Source organism: Bidens hawaiensis, unplaced genomic scaffold (genome assembly GCF_021521415.1).
Source record: "Bidens hawaiensis isolate Kalapana, Puna unplaced genomic scaffold, B.hawaiensis_p1.1 tig00020892_1, whole genome shotgun sequence".
Taxonomy (NCBI): domain Eukaryota; kingdom Viridiplantae; phylum Streptophyta; class Magnoliopsida; order Asterales; family Asteraceae; genus Bidens; species Bidens hawaiensis.
This window is the reverse complement of record NW_027493217.1, coordinates 102,211-127,783: the sequence shown is the minus strand read 5'-3', so window position 1 is coordinate 127,783 and position 25,573 is coordinate 102,211. Positions and strand designations below refer to the sequence as shown.

At 35.2% G+C, this 25,573-nt stretch overlaps 1 protein-coding gene, 1 long non-coding RNA gene and 1 pseudogene across 2 annotated transcripts; 2 read left to right on the top strand and 1 right to left on the bottom strand.

The window, feature by feature from the left end:
* The first annotated feature begins 1,101 nt into the window (after positions 1 to 1,101).
* LOC143561977 (scarecrow-like protein 3 pseudogene) lies at positions 1,102 to 2,799 on the top strand (annotated as a pseudogene).
* Positions 2,800 to 10,262: 7,463 nt separating this feature from the next.
* Positions 10,263 to 10,839, bottom strand: LOC143561976 (uncharacterized). Its single transcript, XR_013140399.1, has 3 exons — positions 10,682 to 10,839; positions 10,514 to 10,564; positions 10,263 to 10,439 (listed from the first exon to the last, which is right to left on the bottom strand). It is a non-coding gene; the product is annotated as an uncharacterized LOC143561976 (long non-coding RNA).
* Positions 10,840 to 22,763: 11,924 nt separating this feature from the next.
* Positions 22,764 to 24,007, top strand: LOC143561990 (tRNA (guanine(26)-N(2))-dimethyltransferase 2-like). The gene is made up of 6 exons (XM_077049925.1): positions 22,764 to 23,006; positions 23,083 to 23,170; positions 23,253 to 23,374; positions 23,458 to 23,597; positions 23,685 to 23,757; positions 23,846 to 24,007. The coding sequence occupies exons 1-6, from the start codon at positions 22,764 to 22,766 to the stop codon at positions 24,005 to 24,007; spliced, it is 828 nt and encodes a 275-aa protein (XP_076906040.1).
* Positions 24,008 to 25,573: the final 1,566 nt, after the last annotated feature.

Below are 25,573 nucleotides of genomic sequence, written 5' to 3'. Positions count from 1 at the left end.
GGTATAAAGATTATCTTAACCGTACATTAAGAAAAATACTTTTTTATTTGTTTTGCGAGTACGGAAGCCTGGTTATTCGTTTCGGACGTAGGAGGTCTAGTTACACATTTTTTTCCGTATTGGGCCTGGTTAAGCATTACGTGAATGCACCGGTGCCCGATAATGCGTTTTGCTCGTATAGGCACCCATTTACGCGATTCAAGCGCCCTGGGCTTGGCTTCACGTTACCCGCGTACCGCCTGCCTGGTAAAACGTTCGGCGTGAAACATGCAACCGTTCGGGTGCCTGTTTCGAATGAATCTGCGTCCGGTAACATGTTTCGCATGTGCCTTTGCCCGGCTAAATAAGTTGGTCTTTTAAGTTTTAAATATATAGTAGGCTTTTAATTATCTTTGGCTTTTAATAAAACTTTGAAATGTAAGTTTTGGGGTTTTAAAAGTTTTAGAGAGGTAGCTTAATATAATTTAAGGAGGGTAACGTAAAGAAAAATAATTCTACTTTATCAGAAAAGTTAAGAGATAGCGAACGCTGCTCCTGCCTTCAAGCTACACCGTCCTCATATGAATGTATACCTATGACCTAAAACATTATAAATCTCAAGGTATAGAAAAGCATATATGTCTTAATTCTCTTCGCTACCATCTTTTTTAATGTTTAATTACCACTGGAATTTGCAAGTGTCACGAGAGTACAAAACAGCACATGCTTAGTTTTATTTCTTTTTATTACGTACAACATATTAACAATTTCCACTTGTCTCTTTTCCACGATTTGAATTATTATTTGTACTAATTGATATGAGAGCCACAAAACAACATTATATTAACAATTTCCTCTTGTCTCCCTTTCACATGTGATTCAGGTTTAATTTCGGTCTTTAAAATTTTAAAATTCAATTAACTTTTATGTAGTTATTATTATCTTTTTGAAAAATAATATCATAAAATCTAAAATTGTTTTTTATATGACTAAAATATTACTATATAAATTTTTATAACATAGTTATAACTTGTCACCACCACATGTACATTTTATTATATATATTGGCCGTCTAACCACAACTATTATTTCACTTTCTCCCACTCTTGAATATGTGGTTTCATTGCTTAGATAAAATAACATATTCGGTAAACTATTCATTTGGCATTACTCATTTAACATTATAGGTAATGACTAAGGTTACAAAGTGGCATGATTCTATCAACCTTACCCCTAATTTTATTAAATTAATGCTAAACTTACTACAATCCCAACATAAGTGCCAAACTTCAACCCATATTCCCCTACTCCCACATTTTGCCCGGCACTTGTCTTAAATTTGGCCCCTTTTCCCACCTCTACGTAAACACCCAAACACTTAGTTTTTGTTTCATACTACCCTCACAAACATTTATTTAACATAGCCCCATTAGCAACATTCAAACTTCACTTCAATTTTGGTTTGTATTGATTTGTACAATCATCTGTTTTAAGTCTTGAATTTTACTCTTTGGTTTGTGAAATCCATCAATGAGTTCGTCATTTCCTTCAATGAAACCAGACGTGACCCTTTCATTAATTACACCATCCTCTAATCCTTCACACTCGTTTAAGCCGGAAGAACGAAGTGTCAAGCTCATCCAACTCTTGCTAACGTGCGCCAACCATGCATCTTCCGGCAATATCCACCGCGCTGACACGTGCCTCCGTCGTATATCGCAGTTGGCGTCGGTCACGGGTGACTCCATGCAACGGTTGGCCGCTAGGTTTGCTGCTGCACTGGCAAACCGGATAATTAGACGTTGGCCCGGGGTTTATAGGGCTCTAAATCACTCAGAGACCACGAGCCCAAACCTAGGTTGGGCTCGTGAAGCTCACTCTATGTTTCCCAAATCATTTCCTTACATGACATTTTCCTATGTTGTCTTGACCCAAACCTTGGTTCAAGCTATGTCTTGGGACCGGGTGATCCACATAATCGATACGGGTTCCGGTGATCCACAACTTTTGGCTCAACTTTTAGCTAAGCTTTCTCAAGGCCCAATGGGCCCACCCGAGGTGAAGATCACATGTGTAAGTGATAACAAAAAGTTACTAGATGATTTGGGCATAATCCTTAGGAAAGAGGCTAAAAGCTTGGATATGACATTCCAATATAACCCTCTAAATGTCACTATATTGGACCTTACACAAGACATGCTTGACATAAGGCCCGGTGAAGCCTTGGCATTTGTATCAATATTAAATCTTCATGTATTATTGGCGGATGATGATCACGTTGACTCGCACTTCAAGGTCAATGTAAACAAAGACCCAATAACAGAAAATAAAAGGTTTTCAAAGTTCTTAAAAATGCTACGCTCGATGTCACCAAAACTAGTATTATTAGTTGAACAAGAGTCGGATCACAACTTACCATGTTTGGTGGACCGTGTTGTCGAGGGGTTACATTATTATAGCGCGGTTTTTGACTCAATTGATACTACCTTTACCATGGGAGAGATCTCGGGTGAGGATCGGGTCAGGCTTGAGGACATGGTCGGGAAAGAAATCTTGAACATTGTTGCATGTGAAGGGTTAGAGAGGGTTGAGAGGCATGAAAGAATAGCTAAGTGGGCTACTCGACTTTCACGGGCCCGGTTCAGGCCTGTGAACTTGTGGCTTGAGGCTATGGAGGAAGCCCAACAAGTAATAGAGGCTTGTGGGCTGGTTGGTTATAAAGTAGTTACTAACAGGCCCGGTTTGATGATTTGTTGGCATGATCGGCCCATCTATTCAATTTCGGCATGGATTATTTAATTATATGAGGCGATTAATGAGGGGATTATTACTTATAAAAAATAAATGATTCACTATGGTTGTTGATTAATATGTCAATCATTCACACCTGTATTGTATAAAGATGTTACTTGTATTTTTGTTAATTTTTTAAATAAACTTGTTCACCAAACCTAAAAATATATTAACATTTCTCAATGCACACGTGTATATTAAACTATTTGAGATACTATATTCGTACTGAGCATATGATATATTGAAATTATATTTTGATGTTTTCAGAATATTTGAAAATTTTATGTCTTGTATAGAATTGTTATACATGCATTGATTTTTTTTTGGAACGACCAACTAGGTGATGCTGGGTACTTCGTACGCGGCCTCCATTGGCTAAAGGTAGCCCGAGCCGGCCACGAGTCTGGACGGACGAAGCTCCTAGCGGTCCACCTATTGAGGAATTCCACGGATAAAACCCGACCCCCACGCCCGCCAAATGACACGACAGCGAGGAGCCGGTAAAACCGGGTGAGATCAGGACTCGAACCCTGGCAAGCCAGGGTCATTCCTCATATCTCCCATATAAATTGATGATAGTAAGATTTAAACCCCTTACTTCTCACTAATAAAGTGAATGTTCTGTCGTTGAATCACATCTACTTTATGTTATCCATGCATTGATGCATATTTATGTATCTTATTTGTGTGTATTCTTGATTTTTAGTATGCATGTGAGACTTGTGAGAGAAAATACTATAGGGCAAGAAAATTAATCAGTATTTTAATTTTATAGTTTTGCTTAATATAAATTCATATTTTTGTAAGGGGTAACTTTACACAATGATAATCAAATTTCCTAAGTGTCTTACTAACATTTCATTTTCTAAAATCATCTATCTTTAAATTATATAAAAAAATTCCAATAAAAACACTTAATTTACCTTCACATCACATTCTAAAAAATAGAACCATGAGTTAGAGAAGTTAGAGCATTCATATCTTTTTTCCAAACCATATTAAGAAAATTCTTAAAATAATCTTTTTATAATGAGAGATTTCATATTTAACCTTATTTTTGAAAACTTTCCTAAAATGTCTCTCCCAAAACTCACGGAGCTGTGACATTTGGGTTTGTGCCGTGAGTTTACGCTAGCCAGTAATATTATGTCACGTGTATGATGCCTGACCCCAACTGTGATATTTCACGAAAATCCGTCTGATCCGTGAGTTTTGATACCAAAATCATCTCATTGAAACAATTTTCTTCGTGATGTTTACCATGCTTTTGTCTCCTTCATGAGATTTTGAAAAAGTTTGAATCCACTTTATTCCACCATTGATTCACCATCACCACATGAAAACACCACCCTACCCTATATGGGTAAGGTGCATGACTTCATTCCATGACAAATGTTTGTCACACAAAATTGATTCATTGTTGACAATTCAATCAATCAATCAATCATACCCAGTGAAGTCCCACTAACAGCAAAACTATAAGCAGTGACGACCCAAGGTTTTTAGAGGCCTCAAGCTAACTATCAAGTCGGGGCTTTTCTTTTCCAAAATTTTTAAGTATAAACCCTCCTCCTTTATCCGGGCTTGGGACCGGCAATAATAAACCAAACGTTTATAGTCGGCGGAGTTAATAAAAAAATTTTAAGTTATTTCGGGTCGGTAAAAAAAAATATTTATATGAAATTTATTTTTCTAGCTTTAGTAGATGCAAATTGTTTAATGAAATAATCATAATCAATTTCTCCTATAAAGGTCTTCTCAATAGACAAAAGAGCTAAACCATTTAACCTTTCTTGTGACATTGTAGATCTTAAATAAGTTTTTATCAACTTTAATTTAGAAAAACCACGTTCTGCAGAAGCAACGGTCACATGAATAGTTAACACAATTCTATAAGCAATATAAGCATTCACTAAAGAATCAAACTTTTTAATATAATTTAATATGTTTATAGGTGTGTCAGATTCTATATCTATCATATCCCTTAGCATTTTTAGTTTTTGAAATAAATCTAAACCATCAATGTCTACCTTGTCATCATGTTTCAAAAAATTCTCAAGATTAATACACTTCTTTTTAAAATTTCTTCATCGAACGATTTTAACTTTTCTATACTAAACAAAAAACCTAAAATAGTTTCAAACTCTTTAAATTGATTAAATCTACTTGTGAGTGAAGATATAGCTTGATCTACTATGTATAAGAAATAATCAGTCCTAAAACATTCGATAGGAGTTTTTAAAGTTTCATTATCAGTATTTTGATCAAACTTTTTATTTCTACGAATAATATGTTTCTCACGAAAAACAGGTTCAATACCACCATCTAGACATATTTGTTTAGTTGCGGTCATGGCCTTTTCAAATCCCTCCTCTCTATAAGTTTTAAAAAGACAAATAAGTTCATTTAGTTGTTTTATAGCATCATCAATACACATATCTTTTGCTTGCAAGTTTTTACTAACTATATTAATAGCAAACAGAATATCATACCAAATAATCATCGCTAATAAAAATTCAAAATTTTCAAAATGTACCGTAGCTAAATTTTTAGCATCATCTTTAGTTTTAAGATCAGTACTATCCTCATATAAATCCAATAGTGCTTCTCTTATTTGCGAAGCTTGAAACCTAATTGCTTTAATACTTTCTAATCGACTTTCCCATCGTGTTTGTGATAATGGTTTAAGAGTTAAATGTTTTACATTATCTAGTAAAATATTCCATCTTTTAGTGGATGATGCGAACAAACAATAAACACGTTGTAATACACCAAAAAAATCCTCAGCATTGTTACAAGAGATAGCCATATCAGAAATTACTAAATTTAAATTATGACAACCACATGGTGTGTAAAATGCTCTAGGGTTAATATCTAACAATCGTTTTTGCACGCCTTGATGTTTTCCCTTCATATTCGATCCATTATCATAACCTTGTCCTCTAATATCATTTACATCAAGCCCTAGATTACTAATTTCTTTAACAATAGCATCAAAAAGGCCTTTACCACTTGTATCATCTACTATTAAAAATCCTATAAAATATTCATTAACTTGAATAGGAGTTGATGAAACATCTACACATCGTAAGACAATGGGCATTTGTTCTTTGTGACTTACATCGGGAGTGCAATCAAGTATAACTGAAAAATATTTAGCTTCCTTAACCTCTTTAATAATTTTAGTTTTTATTTCATTTGCTAACAAACAAATCAATTCGTTTTGCATTTTGTGTCCAAGGTAATGATTATGAATTTCATTGTCTTTTATGCGTCAAATATGTTCTTGCATTATTGGATCAAATTCCGCAATCATCTCGATAATAGCTAAAAAAATTACCATTATTTTCTTCATAATTTTTTTCATTCTTCCCACGAAATGCTATATTCTTTTTACCAAAACTCTTTACAACGGTAAGTATTCTTATTAGCACGTTTCTCCAATGTTCTTTATCTTTATTTATTTGATCTTGAGTTTGTTTATCAATTGTTTTTATTTTTCGCCAATCTTATCTCTAATTCCATCCATGTTCTCATATTGACAATATGCGCATTACCTAATTCATGTTCTTTTAATTTGGCACTAAGATTTCTCCAATCATTACTACCTTCATATGCTAATTTACTTATACATTGATTCACATTGAATAACTTACAACAAAAACTAAATGCTCTATCTTGTTCTATAGAATAAACCAACCATTTTCTTTCTATTTTTTCTCCATTTGGTAACTTTCGGATATAAAGAGAAGTATTAAAGCTTCTTGAATATTCATCTTTTGGAAATTTGTAACCATAAATTTTTACCGGGCCTTTTTCTACAATTAGATCCCTTAAATTACTATTGATATTATTCCATTGACTTGGGTCAACAATATTTGGAGGTTCTTTAGCTTCATTCTCATTTGGAAGTTTATCATCATTTATAGGTTCATCGTCACTTGTTAACTCATCAATTGTAGGCTCATTATTTGTAGGTTGTTCGTCATTTGTAACTTCATTACTTATATATTGTTCGTCATTTGTAAAGTCATTATCTATTGAATGATCGTCATTTGTATATTCATTGTTTGAAGTTTTTGGGGATGTGAAACATTTTAAAATAGCTCCTTTTTGTGATTGAACTAAAGCCTCCCTTTTAAGTCTTTTTTGTTTTTTTGCATAACCGCATTCGTATGTTCGGTGTCGGTGTGACATTAAGTCAAATTCTATTCTAATACAAATACACAATTAAGCACAAATGTCAAGTAGGCTAATAGGGCAATAGGCTGAAATCTAAAATTAACCTCAACAGTAAACCGTCAAAACAATTAAAAATCTAAACAAGCAAACAAACAATAGGGCAATAATCAGGCTGAATTAAAAGTTTAAAACTAGCCGATTGGTTTACTGATTGCAGAAGCCAGAAAGCTTAGGAAGTTGTCAGTAACTGATTGCGGTAACTGGTTGCACAGAGGCCAGCCGATTGTCTGTTTCGTCAGTCGTCACGGGCTCACAGTCGATGTTGTATGGGGATTTCGAATTCGCCAGAGTCCGTCAGTAACAGATTGTTGTATGTCTGATGGATTAATCGGCATCAAGGGTTAGTTTATACTAGTTGATTAGAGATTTAGATCAATTAATTGGTGATAATAACAAAAAAAATTACCCTTATGATTTAATGGGGTGTTGTTGTTGTCCAATCCCTCCATCTTTGGTTAGTGAATCTCTAGTAGTTCTTCATCAGGCGTGCGCCGTACGCCATTTCTGTTTCTCCATTAAACCTAACAGACAGCGGCCATTATTATTGTTTACAAGATATAATTTTTTTTTTTAAAATGGGGGCCTCAAGCCCTTGCTTAGCCCACTTAACCTATTGGGCCGACCCTGGCTATAAGTAGGGTCTGGGGAGGGTGGGATGTAGGCACACTGTACCTCTATCCAAAGGGATAAGGAGGTGGCTTTCAGAGAGACCCTCAGCTCTAAAATATATATGTTTTTGGAGCAATACAAAGAAAATCAAAGTGCAACAATAATATATAAATATTAATAATACTAATAATAATAACAGTAATAATAATAACTCAAATACTATATACATGTAAAGAGAATACCATTCTGGTGTGTGACCAATAAAAGGGAAATATAAGCCCTAAGGTATTCATTTCTTTATAAAAATCCTTAACTTTAATTCTACTTCTTCAAAAATTCATATCCTCCACCATGTCCTCGGAGAGGTTTAGGTCTATCAAATCACGCCTAATCCTCTCGTCCCAAGTCAATTTTGGTCGTCCTCTACCCCTCCTCCCCTCTATAGTAATGTTTTCTATAGATCTAACATGATTCGTCGTATGTCTTTTCTTCACATGTCCAAACCATCTCAATCTCCACTCTCTTATCTTGTCTGCTATGTTCGCCACCACTAATCTCTCCCGAAACACAACGTTTGTAATTCGATCTAACCTTGTGTACCCACACATCCAACGTAGCATTCTAATTTCTGCTACCTCAATCTTTTGCACTTGTGCCTTCTTGATGGCCAACAATCTGTTTCATATAGCATTGTCGGTCTAACTGCCACCCGATAAAATTTCCCCTTTAGTTTAGTTGGGAAAATTTTGTCGCACAATATACTTGTGGCTGCTTTCCATCTACACCATCCTACCTGATGTAACACCCTTGACAAAAACAACATCGTCCCACTCTTAGGCTATCCCACGTCGGCCGTGGACAAGAGAGATCATTGGTTCATAAGTAAATGTCTTGCCTCTTCAATCACCAACACGTTTTGGGCAACCAAAAACAAATCCGTGAGCTCTTCGTAGGAAGAGCGGACAATATTGGTGGTGTGACAGTGTAGTATCAGAGCCACTCTTGTGCCGTTCGGGATGATGGGACACGCCTCATCGAGGACGATGAGTCCAAAGGGGGGTTGTCTGTAACACCCTTGACAAACACAACATCGTCCCACTCTTAGGCTATCCCACATCGGCCGTGGACAAGAGAGATCCTTGGTTCATAAGTAAATGTCTTGCCTCTTCAATCACCAACACGTTTTGGGCAACCAAAAACAAATCCGTGAGCTCTTCGTGGGAAGAGCGGACAATATTGGTGGTGCGACAGGGTAGTATCAGAGCCACTCTTGTGCCGTTCGGGATGATGGGACACGCCTCATCGAGGACGATGAGTCCAAAGGGGGGTTGTCTGTAACACCCTTGACAAACACAACATCGTCCCACTCTTAGGCTATCCCACATCGGCCGTGGACAAGAGAGATCCTTGGTTCATAAGTAAATGTCTTGCCTCTTCAATCACCAACGCGTTTTGGGCAACCAAAAACAAATCTGTGAGCTCTTCGTGGGAAGAGCGGATAATATTGGTGGTGCGAGGGGCCGGATGTTACAGGTGGTATCAAAGCCACTCTTGTGCCATTCGGGATGATGGGACACTCCTCATCGAGGACGATGAGTCCAAAGGGGGGTTGTCTGTAACACCCTTGGCAAACACAACATCGTCCCACTCTTAGGCAAATCTCACATCGGCCGTGGACAAGAGAGGTCCTTTGTTCATAAGTAAATATCCCGCCTCTTCAATCACCAACGCGTTTTGGGCAACCAAAAACAAATCTATGAGCTCTTCGTGGGCAGAGCGGACAATATTGGTGTTACGAGAGGCCGGGGTGTTACAGGTGGTATCAGAGCCACTCTTGTGCTGTTCTGGATGATGGGACACGCCTCATCGTGGACGATGAGTCCAAAGGGGGGTTGTCTGTAACACCCTTGACAAACACAACATCGTCCCACGATTAGGCTATCCCACATCGGCCGTGGACAAGAGAAATCCTTGGTTCATAAGTAAATGTCTTGCCTCTTCAATCACCAACGCGTTTTGGGCAACCAAAAACAAATCCGTGAGCTCTTCGTGGGCAGAGCGGACAATATTGGTGGTGCGAGGGGCCGAATATTACACCTGAACTCGATGGGTCACATCACTGTCTTTCGGTCGTCCTCTACCCCTCCTCCCCTCTATAGTAATGTTTTCTACGGATTTAACAGGATTCGTCGTCTGTCTTCTCTTCACATGTCCAAACCATCTCAATCTCCACTCTCTTATCTTGTCTGCTATGTTCGCCACCCCTAATCTCTCACGAAACACAACGTTTGTAATTCGGTCTAACCTTGTGTTCTGACACATCCAACGTAGCATTCTCAAATCTGCTACCTCCAACTTCCGCACTTGTGACAGTTGAAGATTTAAAATGAATTAATAAAGTTTTAGGATACTTGTGGGTAGCCGGTGCCAGTAATTTTGTGATTTATGGGTAATTAAGAGTAGAAATGAGGCGGTAGTACATGATTAACCGGTGCATGTATAATCCTCATGAGTTCCTTTCACTCTTATACTTCGCTATTTATTAGACAATCAATATACATGAATCTTGTTTCTACTTACTTGGTGTTTTTTGAATTTGATTTAACTTAAACTAGCTGGTTTACCCGCGCTTCGCTGTGCGGGCGTGCCACTACCAGTTATTGTTTTTGTTACTTAAAGTTACTATCTTGCCGGTGAAAACATAGAAACCTAACTTTCACATACGGAGTTTTACATTTGAGAAATATAAGAGCAGCTGAGCAATTTACCCTTCCAATAGCCTTTAGTGCCTTCTTGCTTCCAATCAGCTGCTAGGCCTGCAAATGTATTTATTATTTAAATCTAAAACATACATGATATTCAATTGAACTTAAAGCATGACAAGAAATACCAATATAATTCCATCTGCTTTCTTTGCGTTTTTGTTGACCCATGTTGCCATCTGCATTGTTTTTTCACAACACTAATGAAATCAATATTTTATGTAAAATCATTCTAAACAATTTAAAAACTCAAATTTTAGATGTTTTGACTTTTAAAGATTTAAGGAACCATTTACCTCAATAGTTCTATAATTAGCATAAATATCTTCGACATACTCGACAACTGCATGTTAATGTCTGCCACCACAAAAGTCAATATCCAATAAAGATTCCTAAGAAGTAATTAAAGTATCATCCATCTTAACCTACATATCAAATTTCATAGAAAGTTAAATTAATGATCTCAAATAATTTTGATATGCAGACACATACCAAATTATGATAGCATATTAATCTTCACACGTGTCCTAGAAAATTTACCAAACAAAAGTCAAAGTCTTTATCAAATCAAACAAAATCAAAGTAGTTGAAGAAATTAAAGGTACCTCAATCAAATATTGTTTCTTGTCGTCAATTTTTACAGCAACGTTCCTGTTAACTAAGAAACCAAATCATATCCAACTGTTAGTAAGGTTAGTAAAATAGTAAACATTAATCTTGACTTCAATAATTAAATTGGCCACCCTTAAATTGTAATAGCTAAACATACTGATGTAGCTATCTTATTAGCATAGGCGGCCCGATCACGAATTTTCGTATCATGATTTTCTTAAAAACTTGGAACCGATACCCAAGATGCTTGGTTCGGTACCATTATCGTAGGCAAAAACTTGGTAAATACCGATACCAAACATATCCAAAATCCTCAAAAAGTTGGTACCGAATCAGTATGGATGGTACCCGATTCGGTAAGGTACGGGTTCGGTACCATTTACTTATCCCTATGTTAGCACATCCACCACCACCACCCCAATTTTGTACTTTCCATGCTTAAAAATGTAATATGATCACCATGAATGCCTTGAAAATCCACTGAGAATTACCAGGTAAGATCTATAGTTTAAAATATCAAAACCATTATATAATTTAAATGAGGCTCTAGGTTCAGTTCTGTATTTGAAATAGATACGTAATAGATGAACTCCAAATGATATATCTAAAAGAAGTCCAAACCTAGAAATTGAATTCTATAGAATTGAAAGGTAATGATTATATGGGAACAAAACATCCTACCAGAATGTTAATTAATCGAAGCAAAGTTGAAAGAAGGTTTGGTTGAAAGTTGAAAGAAGAACCCCTCCCGCGAAGAAGATTTTGTCAGCCGCTCTTCTGGATTTCACCGTCGATTTCAGAGAAAAATGTTTCAGTTTCTTTCTCTCTCTACACCTGTGATGAAACAGACGGACACGTGAAGAAAATCTAATGTTAATAACACTTGTACCAGGTGCAGTATAAAATGTATAGGTAGTACAGTAGTCATTTGTGAGTTGAACCGACCTTGACAATTAATATATATATATATATATATATATATATATATATATATATATATATATATATATATTGCATTAAAAGTGTCAATATTCGTTGCTTGAATTCATTACAGACCAATCACCTGCAGGTGGAACATCTTTACCTTATTTTCTCTTACTTGTTTTTCGATTGAATGGTTGTAATATGTGATTATTTTATCTTTTCCTTAACTTATTGAATGTATAGGTAAGAAAAACTGATATGTGGTAATCAAGCGTCGGTACAGCAACAATACCAAGAATTCCGCAAACTTGTAAAAAATTACAGTGTGTGTATTTAAAACTAACTCATTGTCTTTGTTAAGCTACCAAGCCCTAATTCAAATCAAAATTCTAGCACTCTAAGTCATATGAGGTTTGATTAAACAAAGTTGGAAGCCATTACATTACATAGGATAGCATTCTGTCAAGTCCACTCAAAAACCCCAAAATCAAAGCAATCAACAATTACACAGGAGCCCTAGCTAGTTTGAAAACCAAGAATCCCAAAACATAAATAGATATGAGTTGAACCCTAAACTCTAACTCAACAAAAATGATTTACTTGAACGTCGTTCCGCCTCAACATTGCCTCGTTCGATGATGGTTGCGTGATTTAGGAATGTGATTAACGATGAAAAAATCAAAGAGGAAGGAAGAAAATTGTGGTGATGGCAACGGTGATTAGAAGAAGAAAAAGAGGATGGTAACTGAAGAAGAGGACCTGAATTGGCCGGTGGATTATTAGGGAAACAGAGGAAAAAGTATATGAAACGTGGCAACATTTGTGAGCTTATACAGACTTGTACCAATAGCATTAGAAATTGTAGCTCTAATACAGTAGAAATATGTAAGTACCTGTTACTTCTAAATCCTACTCTTCTAATAAAATAAAATACTGATGATGATGTATCAAGCCCATATTCTTTCTTGATCTATTTTTCCCTCCAAACATCTTAATATTTTCTATCATTCATTCTAGGTAAATAAATCCATTCATCAACCAAAATATACTACCAAAATGATGGGATTTGAAATTAATAAGTGATGGTTAATGTTTATTTTTAAGAATATTAAATATAATTTGATACCAAAATTAAAAAATATATGCATATAAATTTGAATTATTTTTAAAATATACATGTGAGCTATAATACTTGTTCTTAAATATAATTTCATGCTATACGGAAATATATATTTGGATTATCTTTCCTAAATATTTCGATGTATACTTTTATTTTAATTGCAGAACCTCCAATCCAAATCATTCAAATGAAGTTTCTATTATTTTTTTATAACAAGAGAAATCTGCAATTTGCCTCCCTGGTTTATATCGTCGCTGGATGGATAAACCACTGAAAAAGAATTTGCAAACTTTGACTCCATGTGTGTCTCCGGCGGGTTCTTCTGACTCCTGCCGTCAGTTGACCGTTGGTATTTTAGTAATAACACCAACATATTAAGGGTATTTTAATAATTTTCTTCTAATAAATTATAAATATAATAATAATAGTAATATTATTATATAATAATAATATAATAATAATAATAATAACAATAATAGTCGTAGCAACAGAAGCTACATTTATATTATTATATACTAATACTAATATGTTATATTATCATTATTATATAATAATATTAATATATTATATTCATATATTATATTCATATACCAACAGCAGTAGCATATGAACAACAACATATTAACATATTAACAGCAGTTCATCTTCCTCATCATCATCAGCAGTTCATCATCATCGTCATCAACCTCAAATCCTTAAACCCACCACCAAGTAATCCCTCTTAATATCATCATCTTCATCATCAGTTTCATGCACAAGTAATCAAATCTCTCAAATCCTCAAACCATAGATTTCATCACTAAAACCCTTAAATCTCTCAAATCCCACCACCAATCGCTTCAATAATTCAACAACCACACCCATAAATCATTCCGATCAAAACCCCTAACTTCCGGCACCCCGCCGCCGCCATGGATTCCGGCCATCGCGTTTTTCCAGTCATCTCGTTTTTCGGCCATCACGCCGCTGCGACGGCAACCACCGCCGCCATGGATTCCGTCCACGGCAGGCGGTAGTGGCTGTATGTTTGGATTTTTGGGTTAGATATTTGGTGGGTTGGTTTGGATGAATTGGTGAAGATAAAAATGAAGATGAAGATGGATGAATTAGGTTAGATTTTAGGGTTCTTCATTTCAGAAATGTGATAATGAAGATGAAGATGGATGGGTAAATGGGTCACGGATAAAACATTAGGAATCCTAATTATAATTGGGGAATATGTAACATCACGGAAATTTTGAGCCAAAAATGTCAACTTTTCAAAGTTAATAGACCAAATCTGCCAAAATCCAAATTCCAAGGATGAAAATAAAAATTCTGTTCTTTTGTCCTATCACGCTACGCGACGGGACAAAAGACAAGCCCATCGCGTACCGCGATAGGGCTTGGTCAAAGTTTCTAGAAGAGGTCAACAACGATATGCGATCGCTGTTGAGCCTACGTCATCGCGTACCGCGATGACGTGGCCTGACACTCCTGACACATTTTCACCACGTGTCCACACGTGGCACAACGGTCGTCATGTGTCGACACGTGGCACACCATCTGCCACGTGTCAACACGTGGCACACCGTCTGCCACGTGGCATACCTACTTTGTGACTCACCAGACCTAAGTCACGCTACGCGACGGGTGAACAGGATCCCATCGCGTACCGCGATGGGACACCAGAAAATGCCTATTAATAGCAAGGTCCGGGTCTTCATAATCTCACACCTAATTCAGCATATATATCTCTCTCTAAACATCTTACTACACCTCGAAAATCGTGCCTTTGATCCATCTCGATAAACGTGCCCAAATCCTCATTTTCCGTACCCTACCTCGATAAGCGTACCATTCTCCGACGACGTGTATATCAAGAAGGTGATTCCGTACCGACGTCCCGACGATCATTTTGGAGTGCATGACGTGAAGTGTTGGTGCCCGAGAAGCGTGCCGACGAGTGATTCGTGGACGTAAAGAAGTGTTGATCAAGTGGCAAAGGAGTGCTGCTCAAATCCTTAGAGTTCCCAAAACGCCAACAAGGTTAGGCGTAATGTCAAATGTATATAATATAATATTAAAGGCTTAATGCCCTAAGTCGAAATTATATACCTCGAGAATAATGATATAACAAAGAAAGGAAACAAAGAAAAGAATTGTGTATATATATATTTGAGTGTTATACGAATTCTTTGTTATAACTATTATTATTATTTAAGTATAATGAGTAATCTTAAATAATAAAGAAAAGAATACATTTCTTAAAGAAAAAGAAACGTAGGGTTTTTATAATAAGCTAAAGGTTTATAAATAATACTTTTGAACTAAAGGTTTTCAAGTAAATGAGAAATGAACTAAAGGTTCATCGAGATAAAATAAAGACTAAAGGTCTTAAGCCAGATTTTATATCCGACTAACAAATAGTTATACTCGTACTATAGGTGCGAGATAACAAGAAAGAGACGCAAGGACGGTGTTGGAAACCAATCCCGATCAAAGGTGAATACGCCCCACTTTTATAAACTTGTTTTCAAACAAACAAATGTGTTATGTGTAAAACTTTACATGAGATTAAATATCTCTAAAAACATTGTAAATAAGAGTAAAAGCCTAGACCTCAGGCTGTAGTATACGTTTGTCTGGATCCTTACATATGTGGTTAAATGCGGTGGGCACATCGCACCACGCCTGGTCACGACCTCCAGCCACGATGGGCCGAACCAAAGTATGTTCGAGTGAGAATGACCTTGTGTATATTTATGGCACCTAAGTACGTCGAAACGTTGCGGTGTTTTGCTGGGGTGACCTAGTGTAGAGACTCGAATTTATAATGATATGGTTTTAACTTTGTTATTCCTAAGCCAAGATGGGCCAAGGCTTGCGTAACCCTCGAGGGGTAACAAAGTAAAGGAGAATATTTTTGCGTCAGCATATTCACCAACAATCATTGTTGACGTATTTTTTTATAACATTTTGCAGGTAACCAAGAATAGAGCTTGAAGGACGAAGGGCTCAAGAATCCGATGGCTCGGATAATTTTGTTTAAATATTAAAATATGATAGTTTTTGTAAAACAAGTAAATGGAACTCTCGTTCCATCTTTTGTAATGTAAATATTAACTTAAATCCACATGTTTTATAAAGCCTTCCGCTAATAACCCGTAACTCTGATTTATTTACAAATGTGGTACCAACTATCGAGTCGCACTCCTAGGCCTAAGATGGGGGTGTGACAGAAGATGAAGATGATAAAAGTGATAATATATAGTTTATGTTGCATAGTTATATCAAACATTAACTTAGTTCAACTGGTAGTTTTGGTGAGTTGTTAACCGGAGGTCTCGGGTTCGAATCCCGACATTTACATGGTTTTGGATAATTATTTTTAAAACGAATTAAAGGTTTAGGAGTAAAAATGTAATTTCAACATTTTTTTAACAGGTCAACGCTTGGTCAACTGAAGGAAGGGCACAAATTGCCCCGCCAAAATTTTGCAGAGGCGCAAAGTTCGCAAATTCTTTTTCAGTGGTTTATCCATCCAGCGACGATATAAACCAGAGAGGCAAATTGCAGATTTTTCTTATAACAAATATTGGAGAACTACAAGTTTTTCAGGAACAATGTTAGTTTGATTCATTTGCTATATATATATATATATCTATATCTATTCTAATAAAGTAAATAATTGTGACACCCATCAGTTTTTGGTTAATCCTTATAATTTTTTCCCTCTAAAACTAATATATGGCACATATCAATAATTATTCACTTTCCCTTTACACTCCATTTTTATTATATCTAATTAAATGGGAAATGTTCATGTGCATTTTAATCTTAACATGAGAATGTAGGAAATATTACAAATTCTTAAGAAAATAAGAACGTAAGAAACAATACCAACTACAATACCAATATACATAAACAATGATTTGTAATAACAAAGAAAATAACCTAAAAATTACAACAAAAGAATTAAAATCAAGAACGAAATAATGACAGCAAATACCAACAAATACTTATAGCAACAAAATAAAAAATTAATAATAACATCAAAATATAAATCAACAAATGCTTATAACGTCTCATAATCGATAATTAGCAAATACGAACAAAAAATAACAGTAAACACATATAAAAATAAACCTAATAATAACAGCAAATTAGTTCTCACTGTTTTCATGTTAAAATAAAATGTATTTGATCTTGTTTCCTAATTAAATTATTCACTTTTCTTTAAACTCCATTTGTATTATATCTATACACTTTTATACAAATAAATATTTACATATTATACTAATGTACATTGTTAGCATATATTTCACAACATACTTGCGCCCTGTTCTTGAGTTTTTTTAAAAGAGGGAAAGGAATGGAAAACTAAGAATAGTTAAAAAATGAGTGTTCTTGAGGTTTTTTTTAGGATGGAAAGGAAAAGAGTAGGAGGAGTTAGGATGAATTAAATTAATGTATTTTCTCAATAAGTTATCTTCTCAAAAATGGAATGATTACTAAAGATAACTATTTTTTAACATAGTTATCCTTTCTTTTCCTCTAATTTCATTCCAACTCAAGAGCACACCTAATTAAAAAAAATTTCCTTCCATTCCCTTCCCTTTCTTATCATTCCCTCTCCTTTCCTTTTCTTTCCTTGGTTTAAAAACTCAAGAATCCAAATATCTAAAACAAAACCATGTTTATTAAATATTGAAAAGAATATAATTTTAAATATTATCATTAACATATTATACTATGTATATTGTTGAAGATTTGCAAATTAAAAAAAAACACTAATATGCTTTCAATTTACAAAGTAATTTTTTTAATCATTAAACTATAAAGATATGCTTAAAAGTTGATCCATTTTTTAAAAATAAATCCATTTATCTATTTGTTTTTTTGTACATTTTCATATAAATTTATAAATTAAAAATATATGATTTAAATCTATCTATTTAATTTTTCGGTTAATTTAGTTACTATACATGTATGTGTTAAATTATAAGTATAGTATATACCAATCACTTTCAAATATAATAAATTTTATCATATTTAGTTTCTTGGGTTTTTTTTATCAATGATTGCTTCGAGTTTTTGTTGAAACTTAAATTTTTTTGTTACGGGTTAAATGTTGATAAATAGATCGTTTGGTAGAAATTAACAGCATTTGGCTTGGTTACGTGTAAAAAATGGGTAATATGAATATTTTTAAAATTTTGAGAATGCAAATAGATTTAACGTCAAACTTGTTACGGATTCAAAGTTTTGACTTGAAAATGTAAAACAAATAAAAGTTAGAATTTTAAATGTGACCGAGTTTCGAATTTATTATTAGTGAAATTTTTAGAAATAGTCCAAAGATTCGGGATTTTGCACATTGAATTTTTTTTAACATAACTATCAATACTTCTAACTTTTTATCAATATTTTTAGAAACATTTGTGTCAGCATCAGTGTTGTAAAACTCGGCATAGGCGGCCGAGTACTCGGCGCCTAGGCGCTACTCGGCACTTCACTGCACCGCTTTTCTTCTCCAAGGTCAAAAAACTCGGAATCGGCACTAGGCGGTCCAACTCGGTCCTAGGCAGGCCAACTCGGACCTAGGCGGCTCTACTCGGGCTAGGCGGTCCAACTCGGTCTTAACAAATTTTTAACTTTTACTATAAAAACTCAATTTCTGAAAGAGCTTACCACTGCTTTTTTTTTCCTTTTCACACTAAGACGCAGCCTAATTTATGTTCTAAACTTGCAACCACCATTGTTATCATCCGATTCGAAGTTCTAAACTCGCAAACATCTTATTTAAGTACAATTTAGGTACATCTTTCATCAATTGAGACATGTTCTTGAACTAATATGTATGTATTATTGATTGTTTTTGTAATTTTCATTTGTATTTTGTAAAATATTTAGTAAACTTTTCATAATTGACATATATATAATCTCCAAAATATGAATATTTTTATAAAATACCATGTCCGAGTACTCCCCGAGTACATCCCGCCTAGACTGAGTACTCCCCCGTATGATATAAATTAAATCAATTTATGTATAATGATACAAGCATAGATGTAATATATTTTTTCTATATACATTATGTATTGTTTTATTTGTAACTTAATTATTTAGATCAACCCGTGTGTTACACGGGCTCTAAAGCTAATTAGTATATATATATATATAGGGGAGGGTTATTTTAAGAACCATGGTGAGTTTTAAGAACTTTAAGAACTCAATTTTGAACCACACATTTAATTAAATGTTACGAAATATGTGGCTGAGATAAAATTTAATTAAAAAATGAAGTATGAGAGATAATAAATATTTTTGATAATTACACAAGTTTAAACGTTAGTTACACATGTGTAAAAATTTGATTCGGTGTGTAAAAATATACCGTAATTTTTTGTACATCACTTACACTTACGTATTACGCATGTGTAAAAAAAGATTCGAAAAATAAAATTGTTACGTTGAGTTCTTTCGAGTTCTTAAAACTCAAAGTGGTTCTCAAAAGAAATCAATCCTACCTATATATATACCGTAATTTTTTGTACATCGCTTACACTTACATATTACGCATGTGTAAAAAAGATTCGAAAAAAAATTTGTTACGTTGAGTTATTTCGAGTTCTTAAAACTCAAAGTGGTTCTCAAAAGAAATCAATCCTACCTATATATATATATATATGATTGATTTCTTTTGAGAACCACTTTGAGTTTTAAGAACACGAAAGAACTCAGCGTAACGATTTTTTTTTTCGATTTTTTTTACACATGCGTAATATATGTAAGTTACATACACGTAAAAAAATTACAGAAATTTTTTTACGCACCGAGTCGACTTTTTACACATGTGTAACAGACGTAAAAGTTAGTGTAACTACTTACATATTTATTCTCTCTAATACTGACTTTTTTGCCAGATTTAATGACATATTTCAATCCATTTAATTAAATGTGTGGTTCAAAATTGAGTTCTTAAAGTTTTTAAAACTCACAATGGTTCTTAAAATAACCATCCCCTATATATATATATATATATATATATATATATATATATATATATATATATATATATATATATATATATATATATATATATATATATATATATATATATATATAGGTATATGATAAATTTTAGACAGAATTACAAATTTTGTCCTTTAAAAAAAGCCAAATTACGGTTCGTGTCCTTTTTTAAGTTTCCTTGCAGGCGATGTCCTTTAACGACATTTTTTTCCTACACGTTATGTCCTTTACGCTAACTGGGTTAGAAAAACTCAGTTAAATACCCTCACATGAGGCGCATATGAGGGCATTTTTGTCTTTTCGTCTGTACTGCAAATTTATAACTTACAAAATCCCAAAACCTAACACCAACCCCAAAACCTGCAAATCCATTATCATCCCAAATTCAAATCAAACCAAAACCCAACCATCTCCCCATTCCTCAATCCAAATTCAAATCAAACCAAAACCTGGCCGTACACCTCGGCCAAACTATCGAACTCGTCAGCGTAATATTCTCCGGCGAGATTTGGTTCAAACTCGTAGGAATCGTAACGGCCTATCTGGGTTTCAACGGGATCCACATTACACTCCCCATCCGCCGTCCTCATCGTCTTCCCCGGGATTGAAGGTTGAAATTACACTCCGGGATCCACATTACACTCCGGCGGCGCCGCCTTTATGCCGGTACACGTAACCCTAATCGGGACCTTCTTACTCTTGAACGCCAAAACCGTCCCGTCGCGACGTCCACGCCGTTGGAATCGAACGATACGGTGACCGGATCGTAGGAGAACGGGTCTTCTTGTTAGGGTTTCGAGCGGTGATAGTGAATTTGAATTTGGTGTTGAGTTTTTGGATGGAGATAAGCTAAATTGTGACACGTGGAATGACAATACGTGGTTGAGGACGGTAGACGTGGTTGAGGATGTTGCAGCGGCGATGAGTAGTAGGATAATGACGGTGAAGGTGATCCAGAGACAGCTATGAGCAGCAGATGGAACGATTGCGGCGGTGTTGAGGACGGTAGACGGGACGAGAGTGGTTGTAGAGTTGGGCTTTGGTGGCCGGAATGATGGTGGTTACTGGAGGTTGAACGGTGATGTGAAGGTGGGTGTTGATGGTGGGTTTGGTGGTGGTGGATGGCTTCTGGAAGAAAGATAGTCTTATACAAAATTTTTGCAGGTGTAGACGAAAAGACCAATATGCCCTCACATGCGTCTCATGTGAGGGTATTTAACTGAGTTTTTCTAACCCAGTTAGCGTAAAGGACATAACGTGTAGGAAAAAAATGTTTAAAGGACACCGCCTGCAAGGAAACTAAAAAAAGGACACGAACCGTAATTTGGCTTTTTTTAAAGGACAAAATTTGTAATTGGGCCTAAATTTTAAATAAACCTAAAAATTAACTTTTTAGGTGACTCTATTAAAATATTTTAAATATGATTTTCTTTCCCCAATTAATAATACTCTGAGAAAAAAAAACTATTTGGAAAATTGTAAAATAGGGTTTGCATTTTGCAGATGCTTTATAAGCTGCTCAACTTGAATGCTTCTCTTTCTCTTTATTTCTATCATAAACTCTACCCTTTCATAATAACATCTTATAAATATCTTTCAGCATCACCTGCCGTCGTTAAACCACCACCACCTCCCGCCGCCGCCGCAACTACAAGAAGAATCTTATTATTATTATTATTATTATTATTATTATTATTATTAAAAATGGGTAGCAGCGTCGAGGAGACAAACACAGGGGAAGAAACAACCATCCACCAGCCGCCTTTTGATCTGAGTGACTACACCGTTATCAAAGAAGGTGAAGCTGAGATTTTAATGCACAAGAAGAATGAAGTCTTCTACAATAAAGCCCAGGTTCATCTTTTACCCAATTCATCACGTATTGTTGAAATTTGATGTTGTGTCTTGTGGGTATGGTGTATTATGTTTAAATTTAACTTCTTTTATTGGTTAAGTTAATATGTGAACTGGGAATGCTTGTTTTGATGGTAGCTGCACAATTGCTGGATTTGGTACATCAATGGCTACTAGGGTTGTTTTCTTTTTTTAGAATGTATGATTTTTATGAATTCAAGAATCATTAATTTGGTACAAGTTGTTACCTTTTTAACCACTAGTGATCAATAGGGATTAATCGGATTGGAGTTTTGTATGTTGTATTTAAAAATTATATAAACCACACACACACACAATTTTTCAAAATTTTTTATATAATTTTTCAAACGCATTGGATTAATAATATTGAGTTTTCAAATACTTCAAAGATTTTGATCAATTTAGACTACTTTTGACAGACTTTGATTGAAGTTTGACCAATTTGGATCGGCTTTGACCGACTGCCGGTTATTGGGTCCGATTAGCTGAAATTGAATCGGTCACTCGCCGATTACTGATTTTTACAACAGTGATTGTACTTAAGAGAGGTACAAACATTTGATTTCAAAATATAGTTCCTGTTTATTTGGTACAAACATTTGATTATCAGTTCATTTTTTATTACAGCTTCTTTTAAAATGATTATTTCACCCCCAAGTAATTGGATATATAGAATTTGTTTAACTTTTTTACCTAAACACTAGAAACTGCATATATTTGATTTGTGAACACCATAATATAGATACTTTAGACTTGATTATTCAGAATTGTATCATTATTGATAAGTTCTAACGTCACATATATCTGAATATCACGTCAATAATAGAGACATGTCAATTGCGGTACTGAGGATATTTATTAAAAAACGGAAAGAAGAACACGATGCATATATATCTAAAAAGATGAATAAAGCGTCAAAGGTACCAGAAAACCATGATTCTAATGGAATCTCCAATGGTGAAGGTGAATCTTTAAAAGAGATACCCGAAGGTGAACCGTGTAACAATGGTGACGAACCCGAGAAACCACTAGAGAGAAAAAACCCAGAACTAAAACCGCCATGGGTTCTCGAGGTTCTAATCGTTTTTCTTTCTTTTAATATTTTGATATTTAAGAAATATTAATGTAAGGTTAACTTTGGATTGATAGGCTTTGTCAGCTTCGGGACTAAGAGCTCTCAGATATGCACGCGAAGTGGACGGGATTGGACAAGTTGTAGCATTAGATAATGATAAAGGTGCATTGTTGTTGTTATTTTGTTTTTTGAGATTAATCATTGTGCATTTTGCATATTGATATTTATTATTGGTTTCGTGCAGCATCTGTTGAAGCTTGCAGAAGAAACATAAAGTTTAACGGTTCGGTTGCGAGTGAGAAAGTGGAATCAGATCTTGCTGATGCTCGAGTTTATATGCTCACTCATCCTAAGGAATTCGATGTGGTATGGATACGTGGTTATAATATAATTAATCAAATATATTATTATAAGTTCATAACCAGAAATAATAATTAATTTGTTTTCAGGTTGATCTTGATCCGTATGGTTCACCCTCGGTGTTCCTGGACTCTGCGGTTCAGTCAATTGCAGATGGCGGGTTGCTTATGTGCACCGCAACAGATATGGCAGTTTTATGTGGTAGCAATGGAGAAGTCTGTTATTCAAAGTGTGATTTTATATTCTTTTTGCCTTTTGAAATACCTGATTGTTAAAAGACATTTATGCCCTTATCTAATGCTAAAATCGTTGCTAGATACGGTTCATACCCTTTGAGAGGAAAATACTGTCATGAAATGGCCTTGCGGATTGTCCTTGCATGCATTGAGGTACTTCATATATCGTATTTCTTAATAAAATAACAAAGAAATTAAAATGGTCTTATATATGTTTTGTGTTTTTATAATCTTTGTGCAGAGTCATGCAAATCGGTACAAGAGATACATTGTCCCAGTGCTATCCGTTCAAATGGATTTTTACGTTCGTGTATCTGTTCGAGTTTTCACGCAAGCATCCTTCATGCCAGTATTTACCAAGTTATGCTATTATGACATAAAGAAACAGGTTGTAAGCAGGTAAATAACTTAAAATGGTTTTCATCGTTTCTGTGATACGGGTTAGGTTCAATTAAGCTCAAAACTTAAGTGGGCAACAACTCAGAGATTATGATGCCTCCTATCTATTCTCAAAGCGTATTTGGCTTTCCCCAAGTCACCCCGAGTTGACCTCGACCCGTAGTGTCTGATTAAATAGTAAGTATTCTTCGATCATTAAACTCTGCTTCCCGTTCTCTTTCTTACGTCTTGATTGAGAAGTATAAGTATTATGAACTCTAGAATGTCTCAATAACACACATTTTTTTAAGTATGTACACAACTTCAGAGTAGTAAACAACTGCAAGTCCCGAATCTGGATCACTGCAGTGTCTTGACACGCTATCTTCACGGGAATCAGAACACTCACGGGCTCGTGTATGACTGGGTAATCGCTTTTCTGCCTATCATTCGGAAAGATATATATGAAGACATGCACAACTCTTAAGGAGTTTCAACGTAAAATCGAGTAGATTTAGTTAGTATCACTTCTACTTTTACGCACCATAAAAATCTACCATGACATACAATGACTGTTCTAAAGCCTTTTAGGCCTAATAACTTCACTAGTTAAGCACACAGAATCAGTAAATCTATCACTTTTCAAGGTTGGATCAATTTTCTGTTAAACATAGTAAACGAACTTCTTACGAAGTAGTAGACTTGAAAAATAATTTCATCTCCCAAAAAAAAATTTTTAACTTCAATCGCCCGATCAAGTCTAAGTCTTCAGGTAAACGGCTATCCTGAAGATCCAATGGATCAGCTGGACCGACCACATACGAGTATGTGTCCTTCTAACTTAAGTATGAACGACTAATTTTCAGCGAGAGAATAAAAACACATCATAAACCGCCCCGGTCACTTTCAGTCATCCGGTTAATGGCTATCCTCATATTCTACAAGTAGAAATGAGGACCAAACTTATCCGAAGATATGTCCTTCAAACTGAGGCAACCGACATAATTCTAAGCGATAATGACGTTTTTTTTTTTTTTTTTTTAAAAAGAGCAAAAAGCACGGTTACTCGGGATTGATCATCCTATTCAGCTCAACAAGGTTTTGAAATCTAGTTTTGTCAAACGCTTTAGTAAACAAGTCAGCGAAATTATCTAACGTATCAACCTTTTCGAGCACAATCAGTTTCTTCTCAGCACAATCCCGTATAAAATGATGACGGATGTCAATGTGTTTAGTTTTACTGTGCTTTACGGGATTGTTAGTTACTGAGATAGCAGCAGTGTTATCAATGCAGATAGGAGTATGAGTGAAATTCAGACCATAATCGCGCAACTGTTGTTGAATCCAAAGAACCTGGGAGCAGCAGTTGGATGCTGCCATGTATTCTGCTTCACAGGTTGAAATGGCGACTGAGGTCTGCTTCTTGCATTGCCATGACACTATTCTGCCTCCAAGAAACTGACATCCACCTGTTGTTGACTTCCGATTCTGATTGCACCCTCCATAATCAGAATCTGTGTAGGCGACCAACTCCAAGTCTCCTCCTCTCGTGTACCACAACCCCAGCTTAGGTTTGCCTTTGAGATAGCGC